We start from the raw sequence: 25,922 nt of genomic DNA on the forward strand, positions 1-25,922 counted from the left end.
AGCGCCCTTCACGGGTGGTTGTGTCCCGGAGTGCTTCTAGCTCAGTGGAGCAGAAGAAGGGAAAACACAAGCATGTTCTTGTGCAAATTCTGACCAATTCATCCGCTGCAGATTTGAAGATTTAAAATCAGTATAAATCTTGAAATCCCAGTATCCCGAATGCAATCACACATTTACTAGGCCTAGGGACTTCCATCTCTTTTTTTTAAAAAAAAGGATTAGTGGTATTTTTTCAAAGCTAGCCTATATTTCTGACTGGATATATAATCCATCAAATTGCAGTCACTCAGGAAGGAGTGGAATTGATTTATTTATCCACAGCACACGATTAAGATAAACCAGCCAGTCGACAATTGTTTTACAATTGTAGTAAAACACAGCAGTGCAGATTTTTAAAAATGCTACTCAATATATTCATGACTTTTCTATTCCTTAGGTGTATTGCAGTTAATTATATTTTACATTCAATTACATTATACTAGAATAGCAATCTCACTCCAAAAAAGCCATGGGGATGGTTGATGTAGCAAATATGAAGCTTTTACATTGATATGGACATGGATTACTCTACTCCTTAAAGGGTGGAATTAAAGCCTACTGTAGAAGAGTAAAGGAGAACTTACTCCGCATCTGGTCCATGTTATACCTGACATGGGAGGAACTGACACTGAAATTGGGTGCCAATGGTTTAGCAAAGTGTTGCATTAACCCAACACTGATTTCACCCAACACTTCGATGAACACAAATAAATAAAATTTCACAGAAAGTAGTTGTTGAGTCTTCCTTAATCTGTGATTTCTCTTCTTCTAGAAAGCTCATAATCAGTGTTGTCATGGGACTGAAATTCCACTTCTTCGTAGAGGTGGCTCCTTTTATCATAACAGGCAAGTCTGTAGTGACAATTCCTGTAGAAAGCTAGATTGCTATAATGAATGGATGAAGCCATTCAACGCACAATATCAATATCAACACTCTTGGAATGCTACTGTTCCTATAGCCACAGTAGTTACACTGGCAGAATACCGAACTCTGAAGCCAGTGCTGAGAGGTGAATGAGTGCTGAAGAAGTTGTTCTCTTGACCCCTCTGTAAGCCATAGCACTGGAGCTGCAACCCACCATTTATTTCTGTCTTTAGTTAGTATTGAGCACTCAGCCCAACCATCTAGCTACTGAGGCAAGAATAGAATGAGGGCCTGTTGCTCCCATTGCTGTGGAATCTGTCACACAAAGTCAGAAGATCAATTCTATAGTTACTCAGATAACACAGGTCTTTAAATTACGTCTGCTCCCTCTTATAACCTGTTTATGTCCTCTTGCATTCTACCTCAAAAGTATTCCAATCTCAAGCTTTGGCACTATCTGCAAACAGAGAATTGCTCCCACTGTGGCCATCAAAATACACAGTCACTACACATATAGGATATATAGTTGCTGTATCAAATGCAAGGATTATTATTATTACCTGTAGATGGAATAATATACAGTACAGGGAATCATTTATTGCCTATTCTCAGCCTTGCATCTTTTAACTCTCCCTCTCTATCCATATCAAGTTATCTTAACACGATCTGTGGCCATTTATTCAAACATTCTTATGTAGCATCTTAGCAAAATGTATACACATACCCATAACAGTTATACAGCATTATGTGTACTCTATTTCCTCAAAACATTAAATGACTTGAGCATGACCTCCCTTTATAAATCCATCCCAACCCTCCTGGATAGATCTCTGCCTTGAGTGTTCACAAATTCCGTTCTGTATTATAATGCCTACAAATTTATCCACAATCAAGTGAAGACAGATTGGCCTATAATTCTCCATCTTATCTCTTGCCCAGTTTTCACAAAGGTGTTAACTTTTGTCACCCTCCAGCTGAAGAATGCTCCCTTCAGCTGTAATGGAGCAATGCCTTTTTTGACTGTTCTGTTACTTCTTAAAAGCTTGTAAAAGCCTTTCCTATTACTCTTTATATTGACTACCAGTCTTTTTATATAGTACCCCATAGCCTTCCTAATATTTTTTTGCTTCCTCTTTAAACATTTTCAGTATTGCTCAAATTAGATTTGGTTGACTTAATCAACTCTATAACTATCGTATGCGTCCTTTTTGAACCTCAACTTTGTTCTAATCTCATAAATAGGGATGTCAATGTTTTTCTACAATACAAATTTACATGTAAATGGCACCTTTCACATTGGGAAGATGTCCCATAGAGCTCAAAAGTACTGGCTGGGGACCCGAGCTGGGGATTGGAGCTGAGGGGTGGGGAAATATGACCAAAAGCAGTCAAGGAGGTAGATACATACCTCCTTGACTGTAGAGCATATATTGTATTTTGAGACACACTTTAAACAAGGTGACAGAGAGAGTCGGAGAGGCTCTGGAATGAGTTCCACAGAATGGGTGGGGTTCTAATAACATATTAGCAAAAGATTGCTACAGTAAATGGCTTCAGCTAAGGTTAGCTTTGAACAGGCAAGTGCCACTACAAAGATGCCTGATGCTGTGATAAAGAAGCCACCTTCATGAGTCGAGTGGAATTCGAGTCCCACAGCAACACGGATTATAACCTTTCTGGAAGAAGATAAATCACAGATAAAGACACCATTAAGGAAGACTCACCCACTACTTTCTGTGAAAGGTTATTTATTTGTGCTCATCAAAGTGATGGGGGATGTCAGTGTTGGGGAATGCAACACTTTGCTACTTTTGGCACCAGTGTCAGTATCTAGTACTCCCAGGTCAGGTATAACATGGGCCAGACACAGGGCTTTTTTTTTTGCTTTTCTCCTACGATGCATTTTCCACCCTAAAAATATCACTGTTCCAGCTTATATTTTTCACTTTCCACATCAGGCATTTTTGAGTGAGGTTGGAGCATATATTGTAAATTTCTAGTAACGAGTGTGTATTTTAGGATAAGGGCAGTGATGTGTTTGCAACAATCAATGAGCCTGATAACACAGTTCTCTTGTAAACGCCAGAACAAATTCCAAAGAGGCTGGAAGACTGATGTGATGTCTCCAAGAGGAAGACCAGATGATAAAACAGAGAGCGGAAATTTAAGAGTAAAACTTTTGTCCAGCAAAAAGGTAATCAGCGCTTTGTCCTGCTCCATCAAAACAATGACAATAGGCCACTGAGTGAAGGACTTCATTGGTGGGAGGGGGTTGCTCCCAGTGTTGTTGAATCCATGTCACAATCTCAACCGAACACATCTATAGACACTCAGATATCACAAAACCACTTCTACCTGGAATGGTGCCAAGGATTTAGTCTTATTCACATTGTAGGCTAAGAGATTAATAGACTTTTAAACACATGGATTTACATTGTAGTCCTTTTCAAAATGAGGTTGTTGTATTTTAGCATTTCTTTTAATTGGTCATTTGTTTTTCTGCACGAGTCATATTAGTGCAAATATTACAAATATTTATTTTGTCATTTACAACTTTACTACTTCTCCCACATATACAGCCTTAAATTCAAAGATCAACTAGAGATATCACTGTTAAATTTCATGCGTGTTGAAAACATCCTTAAGGGATATGTTAATATCAAGTCATGAGGTGCAATTTCCATGCAATTTTGCCATTAGAACTACCCATCTTCAAAGTTGTGACAAACTGAATACCACCATCTCATTTAAAAAGCAGCTTGATGCTCTGATGGGGGAGGAGGGTGGGGGTGTGTGGTGGTAAGCGACAGTATGGTGGGTGTTCTGGAAAGATGAGATCAGATGGACCGAAGGGCCTTTATCATCAAAACCAATCTTGTATCCCTCTTGGCAAGACATATTGTTAATATACTAGAGATTAAACCTTTGCCAAAAATCCACAGTTGTTGCTCTTTCAGGCACGGTATAAAATGTTTTTTGAAACATAGCTTTTTTGATCAAGTTATTGATATATCCAAAACATGAAAGATTCAATACCATTATTTTCTGTTTAAACTCACAGCTCTTTTCCATACAATAATCCCTGCGAGCAAAAAATCTGTGCAGCTCTGCTTTTCTCCCCACTCAAGAATAGAATAAGTGAGCAGCATAACTGTGACATTAGACATTACTGTTGAACAAATACTTGATATTGCACTGCTTGATGCTGTGTAACCATTGTTACAACTCAGCAAAAAAAGATCATTTTAACATGGAATGTTTCCGGCACAAGACCAACATAAAGGTCCTTCCTGCATTTGCCAAATATAATCCCCGTGACATAAACCTTAATGTAATTCCTCAATGTACACAAATGGCAAACCTTCAAAATTCAGATAAGTATGTTATTAACACAACCCCATATTTTGGGGTTTCACTGGACACAATGTTTGTTCAACAACCCAATGGACTCAAAGATGTCAATGAATACATTACTCAGTCAGATCTGCTTATGACAAATAGTAAATTCAACAGGATCTTAAAATGCATCTTTGCAGATTTTATTTTACCCATTTTATAGCAAAACACCTCCAATTCCTTTAACAACCTCTCTTGGTGCAAAGTACCTTGGTAAAGTAAACAAAGTAGCAAATAAAATTACAATGAGAAGCCTGCAAAATACACTGACAAACACGATTGATGGAACAGTTCATCTTTCTTTTTTAATAAAAATGGTCAAATGTTGTTTCGACCAGATGGCTTGCTTTTGTAATGCTTTCTAGTCAGATGCATTATTTTGTATGCTCTAATGGCTAAAGGTCAATTGGCAAGGTTAATTTTTGCATATTTATGAGTACATTTCTTCTGTTCAAATCACTGCCAATTGCATTAACTATTCCTCTAGCATGCCCCCTGCTGAAAATGTTAATCACCATCAGAATTGTCAGCACACCACCTTCAATATACTGAACCATCAGTTATCTAGCACGCACGCACGCACGCGCGTGCGCACACACACACACACACACACAACCCCACCCCCCAAAAAGATGCCTTTCCCTAGCTTCACAAAAGATGACAAAGGCAGCAGAATGCCAAAGGGACCACAAAAATATCAAATCATCTAACAACAGATTTTAAAAACATTAAGTTTTGCCTTGATCATTGTAATTTTTTTAGGGTGAACAATTACATTTTATTTCCGATATTTATTTTAGATTCATATTTTCCAGTACTCTCACTTGGCTATTTCCTTAATCTTCTATTTTTTTATAAGCTCCTCTCATTTTCCCTTTATTCTATTCACTGTGGTTCTCCTTTGTTTAGAAGCCTCCTCTATTTCTTCCTGAGATTTAACTCACATATTACAAATTGCTGGTAGGTCCAATCCAGACTTTGGCTTTCTTACTTACTATTACTCAGAATTAAAGACTGCCGCTATGAATAATTTTTAATAGATGCCATAAGGCCTCTTAATTCACATCGGTATAATATAGCGCAGTAAAAACAGACTCACCAATCTAGTTCCTGCTCTGCCTAATGAGTCAGATGAAGGGTGAGGAAGGTAATACACAGGCCAAACAAAGTCAAACAGATATCTGCGGAACGGTTTGAATTAAAGAATCGGGACATTGTGCTAAAATTCAGTGTACGCTCCCCCCCCCACACTCTTTCTATTTGGGTCAATTATTCAGGGGTACTTTAGATATTTAGCACATTGAAACTCTGGAGTGAGAAGTCCCCTTAAACAATATTTTGAATGCAATGTCCATGTTGCTAGACACACAGTGTTGTACTTCCAGCTCGCAGTTTGCAGCTTTTGACTGTCAGTTAACGACACAACAGTGACCTCTTCCCCTTAGTAAAAAGATGATATCCTTCTAACGAACATCAAAGCCACGATAGCAAGCCAGAAGTCCAACACCATGTCTCAATTCAGGGATGTATCATTTGAGAACAACATCATTGGGGTGGAGTGGGAGGCGGGGGGGGGGGGGGGGGAGAAGATACAACTTCCACATATTTGATGTGATGATCACCGAAATGACCCAGTGTCAATTTCTGGTATTCCCTCAATGAAGGTTATGGTGAGCATTTACAGGAAATATTACCTGCCAAAAGAAGCTGCTTGTTCCAAAAGGTGAAGCAAAACTTCAGGGAATCAGTTCATCGCACCACACTCCCATCTGTAGACTCATTTTCAACTTGAAGATTATCTTTAATAAGTTAACTTAATGTTATTAATTTCACCTTCCATTCAGGTGAGCTTCTCCTACAAGACTAGCCTGACCAAAATATCCATATCAACTGCTGGAAAGGCAATATCCATCTGGCATTGTATTCCTACAATGAAGTAGCCCACAAGGTAACTGCATTCATTAATGATAATATGTACCCAAGCCATGTCAATATAGTACTGCAGCCAAGCACCTAACAGAAAGCAATGGAAGATCACGCTGCTGTCTGGACTGTTTAGGATCAATTTATCTTTTAAGTGATAACCCTTACATTTGATATAGCACCTTTTACAATATTAGGAGGACTTTCTCTGAGATTGCCTCAATATTTCTTTCCTCCTCTCCAAATGAGGGAGATCCTTGGGAATGGTTCCATGAGTCCCAGAGCCTTCCAATACTTTTTGTAGGTACTTTAAATCAGTGAGTCAAGGCAGTGAACTTGGCAAATTATTTACCGTACATTTTCATCAGCCCTCACACTTTCTCGGGACACAAGTGCTCTTTCCAGCAGGGATCATTAAATAACAATCAGGAAAAACTCTGGCAGATTCTCCCCCTATCCACTGATATTGAGCCTTTCACATTGGGACGTCTCAAAAACGCTTCGTAGAATACTGCCCTTTACATCCAAATGTCTTAAAATGCTTCAAATAATCTCCTGAAAAGCGTAATGTAAACAATATCCTTTTTACATTAAAGCACTAATTTCGGATTGCTTATGCAGTTGCACATTCAGTCATGTATAGTTTGGTAAACCTTAACCTATTATCTCCCTTCCTCCTTTAGTTAAGTCACCACTTCCATGCCGACATCCTCAGTTAAGAGAAAACTCAAAAAGCTGCAGATCCTCAGTTAAGAGATGGGACAACCTAGCCCAGATATATCCATGCATGTCATCAATGCTGCTCCCACTGATCTGTCCGCCAGCAGTGCAAGAAGGAATCTGCTGTTCCCTCCTCTTTCGCCAGATGATCTGGATAACTGGGGAAACTGGTCTTCTACAGGAAGACTAATTGTCAATGTGCTTTGAACTGGATCTCTGAGGTCACAGTACAAAGTACCACTGTAGTTCTGTGGGATAGCCTCTCACTGGAGCTTGACACTTGGGTAACAATTCAGTGCATATTGAGACATCTATATTTGAGGACATATTATGTTTGAAATGTTAGTCTTTAGAGAGCTGTAGAATAGATGATGCAGGGAGATTAGCCTAACTTTAGCTCTACTGAGGTGAGAGGTTTCATTTTAAAAAAGACCTATATTCCTGATCCTTGGGAAACAGGAATAAGGAGGCCATTGAGCCTGTTCCATCATTATTACGGCCTTGCAGATTTCTAAATCCCAATGTGATTTAATTCAATGTGTAAAGCTTTATAAAAACACTAAACTTCTGACAATATTAATTTTTTTTAAATTGCAACACTTCTGAAAAGCTGAATCCTTTCACCTCACAGTCAAAGCAATGGGTTCAGGAGAGGAAAAATGATGGCCAAAAGTCCAATCAAAACGGAAGGTTTGGAGGCGGACCTTGACGGAGCAAGTCAAAGGGATTCAAGGATGGAGTTCGAGAGTCAGGGGGCAGATACTTATAGAAACCTAGTCTTCAGATTTTTAACATCCCAATTCATTTCAGTTAGTGATAGGATTCAAGGTTAATTGTCCAGATTTCAACTAAATAGAGTTCAACTAATTAGCAGTCTTAGAGTTTTCACCTAAAGTTTGGGTGGCAGCAGGGTGGGGGGCGGGGTGATGGCCAAAAGCATGGTCAAAAAGGTTTGGAGGCAGATCTTGAAGGAGCAGGTCAAAGGGACACCAGGATGGAGTTCCAGTGTGGGAGCTGATAAACCAAAAGCCTGGTGGTGACATAGAGTATATGTGAAGCAGACGCTAAGCGAAGGGAGTGACCAGATTGGTAGGGTTTGAGGGGGTTGCAGAGGGTGGAGCAAGACCATGGGAGCATCTAAAAGTTAGGACAAGGATCATTTGTATCATGAGATTTTGTGTCAACTGTATACATCAACTAAATGAAGAGATTTACAGTTAAATAGAACACATGGTGGTCATAGAACAAAGAAATAAATACGTTTCAGAAATGCTTTATTTTTGCTACCTCTTCAATTGTTCACTGGCACCATTTTGCACTATTATTTTTAAATACAACTTTAGCTGAAAGGTCTGCAGCAAATCTGTAACCCATTAGTGTTGCTTCTTAATTTGCCTCCATCACTGCTAAAACCTAATACGTTTTCCTTAACACATCCTGATATTGAAATCTTGGCTGAATTTATAATATTGATCCAAAAAGATTAAATTATCAGAAACAGAAAACGGTACTGTGTAAGACTCATGTTAAGTTTGAATATTGCACGAAGTTTGGAGTTTTTAAATATAGCTTTACATAATGATTGAACTCATTGATCAACTTAGAAGTGTAATTTCTACACTGTTGAATGGTTTTGGTTTCATGTTACCTAATAGCTCAATGTAGAAAGGAATTCATTATCATGTTGTTTTGAATTACAGGTGCCACACGAATCAGTTGTCAATTTCACCAATCGACAATGCAATTACGCAGCTATGAAACAAAGAGGTGAAGAAAAGAAGCAAAAACAAAGTAAATATTCATAATTGGTTCTTCATAGCAATGCTGCACTTTTCTTACAATGCAAAAGAACGAATATAGATTTTGACCTCGATTACGCTGTACATATCAAGTTTCACGATACTTTCATTTATACAAGTGAATAAACTAATGTGACAGTTATATGAGGTAAAGCTGCCACTTCTAAGCACTTGTTTTCAATCTCATTGACCAACTTGCAGGTGTAATTTCTAGGCTATTGAATGTTCTTGGTTTTATGTTACCTAACAGCTCAAAATAAAAAGGAATTCATTAGTGGTGCCTTTTCTATTGTATATTCTCACTTCAGGGCAATGTCCTTGCCTGGCTCAGACTTAGTTGATGTGAAACTTCACACTCTCAGACCACTAAGTAGAAAATCTGTCTAATCTTTCCTCCAGTTCAAAAGGGGGTTATCCCTCTTTCAGCCAACAGATAGATGGCTCAGATCAGAGAGTTCAGGGAGACACTTAGCCACTCTGTCAAAAGCTCATTTTCTAACTGATCATGATAAACTGATAACAATGCTTTTCTGGATCCTTATACAAGTCTTTATCACAAGATCACAAGATTAGTTTGGAGGAAACCAATCCTTCGGTTCATTTGATCTCATCCTTCCAGAACCCCCCAATGCAAAAATATCCAGTCAAATGCATGTGTGTCACCATAAGTATTCCCAATCATCAATGCCTCAACTACACATGATCTTTCTGCTTTGTCCTTGGCCAGTCAGCCCCATCTTAAATAAAATAATCTAAAAATGTGCTTGTTTGTGCTACCTTTGTTTTCTTTAAGGGTTTCTAATCTTATCTTCTAAAGATTAGTGACTATCTTAACCCTGCTCTCTGGGAATTTTCAATTCAAAATTCAAAGGCCAATTCCTTATTTCTATTTGGAAAGGGAACTTTCAGAATATCAACAGGGTATCTCTCCTGCCCAAAGGTGCATACCGATAGCTGTCCAGGGAGACCAAGCTATGCACTTTGTTAAGTTGATTATCTGTCACATTCCCCAATTATATTAGATCTTAAAATATTTGTTTATTGGCACAGGTATCCATGCTGCTGGGTTCTGAGTGGACTCCATTAGTTGTCTTTCAACCTCTATCCCCTTTGATTGGCAAGAATTCCCACTATGCCAGGTTTCTTCCTTATTTAAAAAAGGACAAACTTGCCTTAGAGGGGGTGCAGCTTAGATTCATTAGGTTAGTTCCTGGGATGAGGGGACTGACCTATGAGGATAGGCTGAATAAACTAGGGCTATATTCTCTAGAGTACAGAAAAATTAGTGGAGATCTTATTGAAACATATAAGATACTAAAAGGGCTGGATAAAGTAGACACTGAGGGACTGTTTCCCCTGGTAGGAGAATCTATAACCAGGGGTCACAGTCTTAAAATTAAGGGTCAGCCTTTTAGAACAGAGTTGAGGAAACATCTCTTCACTCAGAGGATAGTGAATTTATGGAATTCACTACCCCAGAAGGCTGTAGATGCTCAGTCCTTGAACATCTTCAAGGCTGAGACTGATAGATTTTTAAAAAACGGAGGGATTAGGGGATATGGGGATAGGGCAGGTAATTAGAGTAAGGTCTGAAGATCAGCCATGATCTTATCGAACGGCGGGGCAGGCTCATGGGGCCGAATGGCCTACTCCTGCTCCTAATTCTTATGTTCTTATGTTCTTTCTATACAATTAGGTTCCTTTACAGATTCATGTTCAGCCTCCCAGACTGGCAACCTATTAAGAATAGATATTTAATTCCATTTAACATTACATTCAATATTTATCACATCAAACCTGCCCTGGTGTGCCAAAGGTAGACCTTCCAAAGTCGTTCAATTGGAAAGCCAGCATTACAGCATTCAATTTTGGGCTTTCGATTTCAACTTCCAGATAGCAGGACAGCAAACACTAAACTAATAGAGCTTAATTTTTGGTTTAGTTATAGCTCTTCACTAACTATAGTAAAACTCAAATAAGTTATATCAATCAGGTCCATAACATTTAATATGACTTATAAGTAAACTTGCGTAAATCATATAAAATCTGATTTAATCAATAATCTTTTGTGCATGCGTACTTGAATACAGCCAGTAGGTGCACATGCATCGACAAGTCAGGTCTTCATTTCCTATGCTTGTATCAAACTGAACACTGAATATGTGTACTTCAATGCTGCAACATCGCCCACCTCGATCACTACTTCAAACCCAACGCGCTGAAACCCTCCTGCACATCGGCCTCCGCAGCTCCATTCAACAAAAGCTGCAGATCATATGGAACTCTGCAGTCCACATCCTTTCCCCCACTAGGGTCTACAACCTCATCACCCCAATGCCCTTCCTCGTTCCACTGATCCTTATGCCCCTGGTTTCTCATCCCCTATGAGTCAACTTTAAAGTTCCCATCCCAACCTTCAAATGCCTCCATGTCCTTGCCCCACTGTACCTCTGCAACCTCTTACAATCCTCCACCCAGCCACACCTTCCACTCTGACAAGTCTTGCCTGCTTCATGTCCCACCCAACCAATGCTTTTGGGCACTTTGCTTCCCTCTATGGAACTCGCTTCAAACAAGTTCCACTTCATCCCTCCTCTCTCTGCTTTCAAAACTCACCTAAAGACCAATATCTGCCTTAGACCTTTGCTACCCTCCCTCCATTCCTCCACCCCTTCCAGCTCAATCTCCCACCCTATGTAGTACACCTGAAAGGAGCTATACAAGTGAAAACTGTTGTTGTTGCAAAATGCCAAGTCAACAATGTTGAGAATCAGAAAAAAAATCAATCTAAATGGTGAGAATTTCACATTTGTTCTTGTATCACATACTACTGCTGAACTAACAACTTGCAGTTGGAGATACATCTTTCACATCGGATGAATTGGTAACCAATCAAATGGTAACTGAGAAAAAGGTACAATATCAGCAGTTTTGATACAAGTTGCAATTGAAGATTTACGATGTATATATTATATATTTATGTAAAAAGACAAATTTTATCAAATCACCTGGAAGTGAATGACTGAGGCATACCTCGAGACGTCATTTAGAGTGATACATTAAGTTTAGCTGAGAAGGAGTCAAAAGTAAAACTATATCATGTTTCAAAAGTATGTTCAAAATGAGGCTGTCTATATAACCAGGATGGGAATAAAATACACTACAGGAAAAAGATGAATCATTGAAGTATCCCTGGAGTTACTTTTTCTTAAGAGAGTATGGAAATATCCAATCAGAATTTGGAGGGTAAACAAATGGGGAACATTGATTAAATGTATTCTTTGTTCAGTCTGGGAATCAGCATGTACACAAATGATAATAATAATAATAATCCTTGCATTTGATATAGCGCCTTATTACGTCTTTGAGACATCTCAAAACACTTTCACAGAATATACTGTAAAGTGAATTGACTGTATATTTTGTGGGCGAACTGCAGCAGCCACACACATCAGTGTTCCAGAAACAGTTATGGATTGAATGACCAATTTATTATTTTTTTAAAGAAATTATTACGCCCAGAAAAGTGATCTGCCAGTCGACTAACAATCGGGTTTCTACATACATTCTAGGTAAACAGAGGTTTTGGAGTAAGAAAAGTTGCCCAACATTTTACAAAGTAAAAGTTATAAATAGTGCCACTTACCGATCTCCCTTTGGCTTCCGTTTTTGCACCGTCTTCCCTTTAGGCCGCCTCTCACTGCCTAAACAAGGGGCACCTCCTGGGCCTGTCACCCGTATTGACTCCAGGCCTTTGGAAGATTTCTTAAAAGTGAATTCCACGGGCTCTCCTTCTTTCAAACTCCTGAATCCTTCCATGTAAAGTTTGCTCTGTAGATGCAAAAGCAGAAAGGGAACTCACTGCAGTTAAATCATGACTGAAATAAATGTGCTTTAAATAAGTTTTTTTTTAAAAATCAGTGTTGTTAGTACTAAGACTAAATATTTGTTATTTGTTTATTTTACTAATCTCCATTTTTACCATGTGTATTAAAGGATTAAATAGTTGGCTGGCAAACAAAATTAGGTCAGTACAATAACTCATTGTACTCATTCTACTGCTTAACAATTCCTATCCTAAAAAGTTACCACTCTTTAGATCCTCTGTTTTTGCCAGAATGAAGGATTTTGGAGTGATCTTTATACATCTGTTGCACATTGCAATTTTAATAACATTTGGTAACATTGCACATCTACTTTGATTATAATAATGTTATTTTTCAAATTAGACCTGCCAATTTTCAAGTTGAATGCCTTTAATACATTTATTATACCGGCAGGCCAAATTTTGCTTATGTGGCCACATTGCGAAATACACTTGTAAAATATGCATGTAGAATAGCCCTCAGGTGTTGCACACAGACTACTTTGCACTTTAGTATTAGTATTATTGCTTCTTATTTTAGAAGCTCCCAATCTTAAAATTTCACAATTGCATTTTGGTCAACTTATTCACCATTTAATAATAAACACCTGAATTGCATAAGTTGCAAGGATTGAAAAAGCTCCAGTGTTATGATTAAGTGCAGTTATTGGTAGTCATTTATTGTCATTGCACTCCTTGCTTTAAGGCTAACTCAAACAAGCAATAAACGTTTATTAAAGCTACGGTTTTAGGTTGCGTTTTGCAGAAAGTCTGTCCTGCTGCAACTCCATGCAGTTAAGCACCGATTAGTATGAATTAGGTCATGAAAAGTGAAATCCTAAGCAGAACGGCATTGTTCGACTAAATTATACAGAAAACTATCTTCAATCATCAGAGATTTTATAGAGCATGATGCTGTTTCCTTATTCTGGTTGGTTTATAATTAGAAGCCTCTTGGCTGTTTGGGGATCTTGCTGGCATGAATGACTGCTGCGTTTGCCTACAAAAACAATCATTACACTTGCCAGCAATGATCTGTGAAGTGCTTGGAGACATTTTGACCTGATAATGCACTATAAAAGTGAAAGCACTTTGTTTCTTTAGGAAGTTTTATGCAAGGTACAATGATGGATATGTTTATTATTCTCATAAATAACATTTTAAAAATCAAGTTAAAATCAACAGTAGATTTGTTTTAATTTTTTTGTGCAGTTATACCAACTTTCGAATTTGAACTTAAAAGCCCCCACAACTTTCAATTGTGTGGAACATTCACAATTTATTTAATGCGAGGGAATCTGTGGAGTAAGGAAACACCAGACTCCCTCTAAATTTGCCACTGCGGATGGCTTACATCACAATAGCTGTTCCTACAAATAGTGTATCTCACACACAACTGTATCCCACAACAGTAGAAAAATCTATTCATGGAATTCAATTTTAAAACCTCAATTAGCTGTAGATCAGGATGCAAAAAAGGTAATCTGCACCCCAACAAAACATTGTATATAACTGAAACCTGCATCACAGTCTCACCTAACGTGTGACAAATTGAAAGTTTCAACAGGGTTAAGAGCAAAGCACCCAAGAAATCAAAACACTTATTCTGATAAAGAATATCTGTGATCAAGGAGATGAATATGGGCTCATTAGAATTGGAAATGTATGCAAACAGGGACTGTCCCCAATACCCAAGTAGGTAAATGTACCGTGTCATGAAAGCCCCAAGATCAAGCCCTGCTCCCTGCTATCGAACTCAGGGAAGCTGAAAGGGCACCACAATTGGACTCCGCATCTCTGCGCTAGAGAAAGGAAAGAATTCAGCTCAGGTTCTTCAGCCTTATCTGCGTCCAGTGACATCTGCTAAAAAGTGATTGTGTGCAGACATCATTGAGGACAAAGTTGGGCTCAGCTGTGATGATCTCCAATCAAATTGCCTGGCTACATTCGCTGTCTCGTTCCACACAACAATAATGACCATTTGGGTGAGTTGCTGGAGGAATAATGGCTATTTGGGGTAGATAATGTTGGGCTGCTGACGCCTGTGGGACTGAGGGTCCAGCATTAGTTAGAGCCTTCATGAGACGAAGGGATCACATTGGAAAACATAAAAGTACACTGACGTATGAAACATGGAATCAAACTACATAGTTCTATCTTCCAAAGGGTCCATATTAACCACCAGCATCATTATTAATGGCTGACACAGCCAATGATAATTAAGTCAATAAACAAGAAATGCTATTTCTGGTACTGTGGCCTTAACAAGAATGCTTTCAGCTGCTGGGGCTTATTATGCTAATTGTTGGATACAGGCAAGTCTTTCCTTGCTTACAAATTGGGTGAAATTCTTGATGACAAGATGCTGCAGGGCAAGGACGCCAGATCTATCTGGACATCGGTCGTAGTGAAAATTCTGAGCGTATTTTACAGGATGTTCTCAGTTTCCATCCAAATAGCACAGACTATTTTGGAGCAGACAGCATTGATTGTTGAGGAATAGATAATAATAATCCTTGCATTTGATATAGCACCTTATACGTCTTTGAGACATCTTAAAGTGCTTCACAGAATACACTGTAAGGAGAATTGACTGTATATTTTGTGGGCGAAACATCATGACTTAACAAATGTACAGGGATCTTAAGGGAGTAACTAAGCAACCAACAAACAAAACAACAATTTGCATTTACATAGCACCTTTCATTCAGTATAGTGTCTCAGAGTACTGAAACTTGTAACTGAGACCTATCCCGTAGTTCCACACATTAGATTTTTAAAGAAGGTTAAAGCTCATGGGATAAATAGTAAATTAAGTTGCATAAAACTATCTTAGCAACAGGCAGGCATCAGAAGGAGATATTTGGAAGCAGTAAGTAATGGAGAGTTCTGCAAAAGTCTCCATCAAAAAATATATGAATAATAGCAAGCTAAGAGGGCAGGCAAACAACATGAGAGTAAATAGCATAGAGCATGGAATGGCACATAAATTTTAATGTAGATAAAAGGAAGGAAAAGCATACTGGAACAAGAAATAATAAAGAAATGTACACAATGAGGGATGTCCTGTGACCAAAAGAGAAAGTAAAGAATTTGGATGTTATTGATTAATCAATGTTGGTTTACCAATCAAACAAAATCAAATAATAGGGTTGCATTTTAGGACATTTGATTGCAGTATAAATTAAATGCAGTTGTTCCAACTACTTGTAGATCAGTCTAGAACTGTCATTGGAACAAAAGGGTGAAGTCTTTTTTATGGCAAGAGAGGTGATCAGTAACATTCAAATAACCCAAGTCCAGAGTGAGTCAGTGGTAGCTTCAAAAGTGGCTTGTTGCAAGTCTGAGATGCTGTTGGCAAATTGCTAACAACTCCTTCAAAATAAATTGGTCACTCAATCCACGATTGTTTGTGATACATTGCTGTGCACAATTGGCTGTCACATTTCACCCACAAAATATACAGTCAATTCACTTTACAGTATATTCTGTGAAGCGTTCTGAGACGTCTTGAAGACTTAATAAGGCGCTACATCAAATGCAAGGATTATTATTGGTATTATTAAATTTCACCCACTGACTGGACTTTTGGACTCCTCAGCTTCAAGTGGATAATAAAGTTGAAAAAGATAGAAATGAGGATAATTGAGGTCTTTGAACGCAAAGATGTGAAGAGAGGCTCACAAAGCAGAATATTCTCATTACATGGCTCGATGGTGCAAATGACTGTTCTGTAATCCAGAGTGTTCCTTCCAAATTGCTTTCACCAATATAGACCAGACATTTTTCAGCACAGAAGGCCGCCATTCAGGCTCTTTTAAGAACAATGCTTTCAGTCCCATTTTCCTGTCCTTCCCCCATACCCCTGTAGTTTACTCCTTTTGAGATATTTATCTAGTTCCCTTTTGAAAGCTAATATGTATGTGGAATTGAATAATATAATTCACATTTTGACAGCTCAGAGAGTTTGTAACGTAACCCAGTAGCTTCAGGCTGGAGTGTAAATATTGCACTAATATTTGTAAGTGGTTTTGAACTTCGTAGGTATGTATGCAACCAACACATGGAAATTTCCCTGCATCTGGAATGTGCACTCTTCCCCGAGAGGAACGCATCCTGCTTATCTAATTCCAGAGAGTTAGGTTGGTGAGAGCCAAGGCTTGGGGACCCCAGTGTGTGCTGGGGTGCTGGTGGAGCTTAACCAGTTAAACCCTCATAGCTCGTCACTGAGAGCACTGTCTGGCATGTTAATAATTTCCTCCTTCCCCTCACCCCACCCACACCCAAGAAAGGGTGGAAAATATGTGTAACAAGTTTCTTAATGAATTACAAGTAGTTAATTTGTGGTCAGTTCATACATTTAAAAGGAACTGGACAAATATCTCTTGAGAAAGGGTTCAAGGTTCGAGGTGAGAGCAATCTGATATTCCTGTGGTTGGTTACAACGTGGGTTAAGATATGCAAGATAGAAATGGGGGGAAGAGGGTAGAGAATGATAAGATGATCTTGTACAAATTCTGTATGGAATGTGCTTGATGGGACAATTTTATTGGTCTGTTATTTTTTAAATAGTTTAGTCTCTGCTACATTCACCGTAATCGCTCCTCTGTTGTCTTTAAAATGCACTGTGTTCAGTGTATCCTCCCCTATTGGGTGGACCTATCCTATCCAAAAACGAATCCTATCATCAAATTAAAGTACCGCCCATCCCCGGATCTTTCTTAACATGTCCGTCATTTTCTTATGGATTCAGATCACCAAGACCCAAGGCAAAAAAACACCTGTCCCAGCTACTGCCAAATAATAATCCAGATCAAACAATTTCTTATAGAATGGCACAATTTCTCCCCATTTCACTTAGATGTTAATGATAAGCTTTACAGGTAGTTAAGCTTTGAGGAGGAGTCTTTCAAGCATATACCAAGCTGTAAACTTTACTCCTATTTTAAAAACAGAAGATATTATAATGACCAATACATCCTTAGTAGTAGTAATAATAAATAATGTCCCAAAAAATACTTGTTATGTAACTTGCAAACAAACATCTGTCTGCATGCATGTCAGGTTAAGGAACAACTGGAGCTTGACATCAAACTTGCTTAAATTTGATTGTGTCTTGGTATTGATATTGTAAAGGTGGACAATTCTATGCTCATGTGATGAAATTGTATCCTACACAACATGGCACAGAGCCAATCCTCTAGAGAAGGGAGTCCCAGCCAAGAATCCTCCAGATAAATTGATCATTCATTAAATTGCTGCTCGTGGGACCTTGCTGTGTTTGAATACACATACAGTCACTACACTTAACAGCAATCATTTGTGAATTGCTTTAAGAAATGTTGATGTTATAGGTACTATACCAAATGAAAGTCACTATTCCACTTGACTGAAAATGATTTGTACTACTATTTCTTGGTACAGTTAAAATAAACCAAAATATACAAATAAGATTTTCAGCAAATAACCTTTACGGTTTTCTAAAGACCTCTTATTGGCAGTAAATCAAGTAACTACAACTGAAGGCACTTTAAGTGGTTTATGTGAAAAAGTATTACATTATTACGTACTTGATTATTACATTTAACTTTTCTATAAAAAATTCTGAAGCACTATTAGCCATACTTTTATTTACATTAAGTGATGACATTCAGCTTATGCCAGGAGGACTTGAATGGAATACATTCCCGTAATCTTTACATAACATTCTGTTCCTGACCCAACTAATGTTCTGGGCACATTTTACATTACCCAGCTTGTCACAGATGCAACACATGGCCATTTGATAGAAGGCAAGAACCACAAGCCAAATATTGATCTGCCAACATTCAGCTTACTTGAGACAGACAACTAAAGGATAAAGGCTAAGTGGGGACCTAAGTTAACCTCCCTAAATTGGTTTCAAACTAGCTGTAGTAGCAAGTATTCTAACTTAAATGGTATCAGACATGTAAAGCAAAATTGTACTTTATTTTATGATTAAATTCCAAAGTATTAGACATACCTGGTATATAGGTACAGCTGGGGGAAGGGGGGTGGGGGGGATGGGGTTTGAAGGGTCAGAGTTAGTGAAATAGTGACCTCTTTCTGAAGATCGGACTAAATTAGGAATGCAGCATGTGAATTCGGAGTGGTTTTGAATTACAGCCCATGCCCAAGGATTAGTAAAGCCAAAACAGATCAATTGAATTAATTCAAAACCACTAAGAACAGCTATCACAGTATCCAATTAGAATTAAATTATACACCTGGATTATTTTAACAGATTTTTCGATTTGATTCCTCCATTTGCCTCTACATTACACTTAATTGATGGCATTTTAACAAGAGCTCTAATTGTGTCTCTCCTGAACGAGGATCAAGGAAAAGAGTTCAACACAGTGTTATAGCTATGAAAAGATGATTCGCAGTGATACAAGGTTTGGATTTAAAAAAAGGCTCATAATAGTCTCCAAGCCTGAGGCACTGCAGGATTTACTGGGAAGCTGTGACCAATTCCTTAGAGGTATCCTCAAGATGTAAACCCTTCCCCCACCCTTAAACCTCCACAGGCCATGTGGCACTTGACTGCTAATGAAAAATGTTCACCCACAAGACCATTTTCAAACAGATGGCTTGACAAAAATTCAATCTACATGACTATCGCTGGATTGAGCTCTGCATGCATAAATAAATAAGTAGAAGGCAAATTCAATTAAGCAATTTCATATATTATTAGAATTTGATTTCAGTAGCTATAGATTTCCAAATAGCTTCGAGTTTTGAATCAAATGGAATGCCATACGTTTGTGTCATTAACAGTACAAGCAAGGCAGCTCGAGAAAAATATTATGAAAGTTTTCTATTAGATAATAGAATTGTTTTCTATTATCTTTGTAGCCATAGTCAGCAATCAATATAAATCTGTAAATAAATAGTATGCAAACTACACTGCAGAAAATCTCTGAGCTCAATATTATTGCCTACACAAAATATATTACTCCCATCCCCCATTTGTCAGCCCTTGCAATACATTTGAAACTTTTTATTGAAAAACCTGTTAAAAATATCATATATTGCAAATTAAAGCCATTGTGGTTACCATTACCATAGTTATAAAGTTTGTTTTAAACCACATGAGTTATTGGGATCTTGGCTTATTGGATATCTGAATGGGAACATTGATTATTGGAACAAGCTGTCTCCTGGTATGTGGTAACAAAAGGCTATGAATGATTTCTCCAATAAAGTTAATGCATTGTATCAGTTAACTAAAAAACATTCATTTTTAAAATATGTATGGGGTGGGGGTAGTTTTGTGTATGGAAAACTACTTACTCAGCTTATTTTATTAATACAATTTTTTTTACAGACAAGGAGCTTTTCTTTAAGGCATGGTTTGCAAGTATGAGAAAGTGACTAACATTTCTCATCAACGCTTTAATGTCTCAAAGAGTCAAATTTCTAATGGATAAGGAGGGGCACAACTCCTTGTTGTGAAAGATGTGACAATGCAATTCCAGGCAGCACCTCAAAAAGCCAGTTGTTCTAAAGATTCAACCAGTAATCACCTGTGATGTGCAGATGTTTGAATTTGTATTTTTTGTTGGTCTGCATAGATATGCTTTGTTGTAAGTATAATAATAAAATTTGCTTTTGCACCAATGTAAACAATGATGATATTAAAGGGCTACCTTGGCCTGATTGAATTATGGTCATCTCACCGTTAATGCACACTGAAGTACTGAGACAGACAAATGATATGGTGTTAAAAGTGCCTCAATTATCTCAAACACCGCCAATTTAATATAAATATCTATTTTAGAGCAGCTTGGTCCAATCGTTTGGCTGCTGAGGGCCTGTTGTCGGATTTGAGGAATACATCCGGGCTGCATAAGCAATATTTTTGTGTTTCCTTTCCAGAAACATAACCCACATAGAATCATATAAAAATTGTACGTTTTAAAATGTGTAACTGTATTACTTAAATTTCTTTAAATTTTAGTTATAATGCAAACTTTAAATAGGCAATGTAGGAATTCATAAAAACTTTAAAACAATAAACAAACCTTGTACGGTTTGATTGAAGTTATTGTAAAGTACATCATCCCAAAGAAATGCATCAAGCAGGACTGTACAAAGGCAACATGAATTTAAGTTACATTGGATGTACAGGATGGTCTTCCGATGCCCAACTTATCCTGCTGGCAACTGACCCCAACTCATGAGGATAAATTCAGTTATGAATTACAAAGAGTTTCTGTTGCACAGTGGAGGAGCCAGTGGGGGGCAGCGGGGCCCAGTGTTGGAGGATCCTTTGGCTAAAGGTTCTTCATAGGATTCATTAACAAGAGAACTAATCCCAGTCTTCATTCAACAAAATAAAAGGGCAAAGAGCTGAGCACCAATGACTTATTTATGATTAACATTGTCTTCTTTTTGTAGAAAGTATTAGATTTCAGTGCTACAGCTAGACAGAAATTAAACTTTAAGAAAACACAACAATAATCCTTGCGTTTAATTTAGGAGATTGATTGTTCATACATTTGAAATACTGTTTTCAGTTCTCTCTGAAATGGAGAGAGATCAAGTGCAACTTTTCAGAGTAGGAATTCTGAAGAACACTTATGGATTAAAAACATCAAAATGGTACAGGTGTATACAGTAGATGGTAGATACCAAGTTAACAGAAACCTTACAGGACTGAGATCCACTTGAACTGAGTCCACTACAAAGTATTGCTGATTACAGGCTTAGGAACGGCTAATGGCAGAAGGGTCAAACGGCCTGCTGTAAATTTAAGAAGGTGGGATGAAAGAATACCTTTTGTGATCTAAGGCCCCCTTTTTTGCCATAGAATGAAGTCAATCAGAATTGTATATAATTGTTAAGTAATAATCTATTTAGAAAAATACAAATCTGACCTTAACCTCTTCTTGATGGGCAAACCCATCACATCATAAAATAGGCAGGTTGGTAATTGGTTTATAGAAACAATACAAATTTACATTCACTATATATAGAGACTTTCACAGCGGGAGAACATCGCAAGGTGCACTGAGCAGCTCTGCCAGTTTAAGCACCTTGCAATGACGGAAGGCACTATCAAACAAATAGCTTTTGAGATGAACTCTTAAAGAGGTGATGGAAAGAGTGAATTGGAGAGAATCCAAATAAGAGTTCCAGAGAATGGGGGCAGAAAGCCCTACAATCGATGGTGGGGCAGGGAGGATGGGAAATCTTTGTAAATATATGCTTTATGTATTTAAAGAAATTGTTGTTGAAATGGATTCTTATCTCATGCGACTAATAGGCAGGAAACCTCCACGACCAGAAGAGGCTATAATTGAGAGATTTGTAAGATGGTTTAAAGAGGCTGCAAGGCAATCAACGTTGAGTAAGCTAAAAGTTTTCACCATCAAATTAGTTCATAAGCAGCATTCTTATACTTAGCTGTGGGTGGAGACCAAAATTTCATATTTCATCAAACCCTGAGGGAAGTAAGGAAGGTAGTTAAAGACAGATAGTGTCATTGATGAAGCTCATATTGAATTGAACAGGTCAAATAGGAATTATTCACTCAATATTGAACTAACCCTTTAAGAAAGTTTTCTAATGTATTTACTGTCCTAATTTATCAGTCAATTGTGTTTGTTAATTTGCCATTTCATCCTGTAAAACAAAAAACACAATTACCTTTTGTCTGAAAACTTTGCTCAGTCATTGATATGACACAAATGAGGGACATTAATGAGATAAATCCACTCAAATCCATTAGCAAATTATCATGTACAGCTGTGCAAGGACAGTGTGCAGAAAGAGAATGGGTTCAGGATCAAAAGAGACAGGAAAGTATGTTGCAGAATCACTGCAAACCTATTAGACATGAAGCCAGTAATCTAACCCAAACTCTGGGACACTGAAAGTAGTGTTCAGGGTGTCCTGCATTAATAATAATAATCCTTGCATTTGATATAGTACCTTATTACGTCTTCGAGACGTCTCAAAGTGCTTCACAGAATATACTGTAAAGTCAAATGACTGGATATTTTTGTGGGCAAAACACAGCAGCCAATTGCCACAGCAGTGTCCCACAAACAGTGGCCAATTTTTTTTTAAGGAATTATTACCCCAGGAAAAGCGATCCACCAATCAACTAACAAACGGGTTTCTACTTACTGCTAGGTAAACAGAGAGGTGTGGAGTAAGGAAATTTGCCCAACATTTCGCCCTGTCTGGGAATCGAAACCAGCTCCTCTCACTTGCGAGGCAAGTGTGCTAACCACTAAGCTGCCTTCCTTCAAGTGAGATGTTAAACCAAAGTCCCGCCTGCCTGTTCAGATATACATTAAAGATCCTATGGCACTGATCAACAACAACAAGATTCCATTTATAGAGCGCCTTTCACGTCGGGAGGACGTCCCAAGGCGCTGTACAGTTGGGTCAGGACCCGAGCAAGGGGGAAATGGTCAGGGTGAGGGAAGGGAGGGAGCGAGGAGGGGGTAGAGAGTCGAGAGGGGAGCTGAAGGCATGGTCAAAGAGAAAGGTCTTGAGACCGGCCTTGAAGGAGGAAAGGGAGGAGGCAAGGCGAAGGCACTGGGGATAGAGTTCCAGAGCCTCGGGGCTGAAATGATCAAAAAGACAAGAGAGTTTCTCTTGGTATCCTGGCCAACAGTCCTTCAAATAAAATTGGTCACTTCATGGCTGTTTGTGGGAGACTGCAGTGTGCAAGTTAGCTGCCATATACTCATACAGATAGTCACTACACTTCACAGTAAAATTCTGTGAAGCACTTTGAGACATCAACAATGTGATTAGGCACTATATCAAATGCAAGAACTTTAAAACCATAATAAGCTTCCAGTCTGACTCTTAAGGATTGAAAGACTGAACAAGGGAACAGCATTGAAATGATGGATCATTATTATTATTTTATATTACATTTGAAATAATGAAAAACATGAAAGATTTCAGGAAAATAATGGAATCCTTACAGATGAGGGGAGAAGAGAGAGGAAAGAATTTTGTCGTCCAAAACAACTGGTCTAAACTAGTGAAGAGTAAGACTGAAATAGTCCTGTTTGGGAAGAGCGGATATTATGCTTGAATGTTTTTTGTTTTGAAATACTCATATTGCACCTTGATTTGTGAAAATACATCAGCAAACAAACCTTCCATCCATGAGCTTAAAAAAAGCTTAACAACTTTGGTACTCCTCATTAGTAAAACATAGGAGGTATCAAAAGCACAAAGAGTCGATGAAATTAGCTAAAGTGATCACTGTCAATTGCTCTTCATGAGATAGATCTTTTGAGGTTGAGAAAAGAGGAATCATCGTAAGGATCAGTTACTATTTCAGCTGAAGTTTTGCCCAATTTGGTGCCAGATGGTTGAGAACAACAAAATCCTTGAATGCAATGTTGTAGATTGCAACACTATTTGCTTAGTCAGATTTAAGAAACATAGTTAGCTATTGGCTCAGGACTAAAATAAAAAAATTTACAAAAACATGCATCATGAGCCCCCCCAAAAAAACAAAGGCATAACAATTCATGAGCAGCTCTAGCAAGCACTTCATTCCTAAATATACAGAATCTATCTTCTCATTCTTTTTCTGAAGCCACAAACTCGTGTTGGTTGCAAATTTCCTCAGAGATTGGCCAAGCATCATCTGACTTCCCATTTCTTTGTGCAAGAGTCCAGACAGCTATTATTGACTGAGTAAATAAAAGACAAGATAATTGGGGAATTTTTTTCACAAATAAATATACTACATAAACTATTTCTAGTTTCACAATATGTCTTAATTATGAAATCCCTCCTCAAGGACAGTCTTTAAAGTGATGACTATTATCTTTTTCAGTCTATTTAGGTTAATTTACTTTTCATTTGTATGTGCTGATATCATCAGCAGTGATCTCAATGGGAGAAAAATGAAGTAGTGGAAAAAATATCTAAGATAGTCACCACCAGGATACCTCAACACTGTAGTCATTAGCTATACATGTACTAATTCAGCTTCTCCTCTCTGCCAGCTTCTGTCATTTCTCCCAGGCGAGTCTGAGCTATTTCATCAAGACTATCACAAAAATAGAAGTCAAAAAGTTGCTAAAAATTAATCTCAGCTGTTTAAACTGTAATTTTCTTTAAAGAGCAGGTGACTGGAATCACTCGTTCTTTAATACAGACTTAATTTTCAGCTGCACTCTTATGAAGAAATAGAGTATGTTTCTGGCTAACACGTTAAGAGTAGTTGAAAACTAGAGATGCATACACACGTTCACATTAAACAATTAATAACACAGATCCACCTCCATTATGGATCTCATTTGGCGAAGAATAATTATTGTACTGGAAAGAAAAATGATGATCTAAACTTTAAGAATTTACTCAGAATAATGCCTCAGAATAAAGATGAGAAGGAATGTTAAGCATTTACCATAAATGTCTAAAGTGACTAGATTGACTTAATAGTTTGGCCACAATTTAAAATTGACTGGTGTGTAATATAATCATCCTTACATTTGATGTATAGCACCTATAATGTCAAGAATGTCTCAAAGTGACAAAGTATTTGTGACTGTGTATTTGACGACAAATACATACTATGTAATTCTTACATCTGCTACATTGCACTCACAAAGTCAGTTCTACTATTCCTTCACATCACCAATTGAGAAGTTATTTGATATCGTTTTAAGACCAGATACTTTTGTCAAATGCAGCTGATTTTCCCACAAGAATTTGGAAAATATTCACATTACTAATGATAATTTTATCCAAATATTTTGCTTAATTTAAAAATTATGCACTGAAACAAATCATACAGAATGTGCTTCAAGTCAAAAAGAAACAGGATTAAAAAGTATCTTTTATGGATTTTTTTCGCATACATAATTACTCCTTGGATTTTTTTTAAAAAAATTGTATTTTTTATTCCCAGAAAAAAAAAACACTCACGATAGCTGTGATACCAAAAACGACTTTCTAAAACGGTACATGGCTTGCTTTGGACTTGCTCTTTAACAGCGAATCAGTTAAACTGGAAAAGTTTTCAGAGTCACATCTAATTCCCAAACGAGATTAAAATCCAAGAAGATTATATATAGGATTGATCTGCCCACCACATCTCTTGTCCCTTTCATTCTAACTTGTACAATTCAAATGGAGAAGAACCCAAGTCACCTTCGGGTGTATTTCTTTACAGATGTGCCACCTAGTCAACAGAAAGTTCACTTTTCCTGATTAAAATATTTAACAGGAATTTCCTAACATAGCAAGCCAACCATTTCCCGTGAGCTCTTAAAACTGCTAGGTCATGAAGTTCAGAGGCCAA

The 25,922-nt window shown here is 37.8% G+C and overlaps 1 protein-coding gene across 1 annotated transcript in view; it reads right to left on the reverse strand.

The window, feature by feature from the left end:
* The window catches only part of LOC121851363 (protein lin-28 homolog B-like), a 102,402-nt gene that overhangs the window by 16,450 nt on the left and 60,030 nt on the right, over positions 1-25,922 (reverse strand). The window contains exon 3 of the mRNA XM_042345199.1: positions 12,389-12,573. Coding sequence (XP_042201133.1) covers positions 12,389-12,573 — 185 coding nt within the window. The remainder of the gene's footprint in view (positions 1-12,388; positions 12,574-25,922) is intronic.

The sequence above is a fragment of the Callorhinchus milii genome, unplaced genomic scaffold, assembly GCF_018977255.1.
Source record: "Callorhinchus milii isolate IMCB2004 unplaced genomic scaffold, IMCB_Cmil_1.0 Scaffold33, whole genome shotgun sequence".
Taxonomy (NCBI): domain Eukaryota; kingdom Metazoa; phylum Chordata; class Chondrichthyes; order Chimaeriformes; family Callorhinchidae; genus Callorhinchus; species Callorhinchus milii.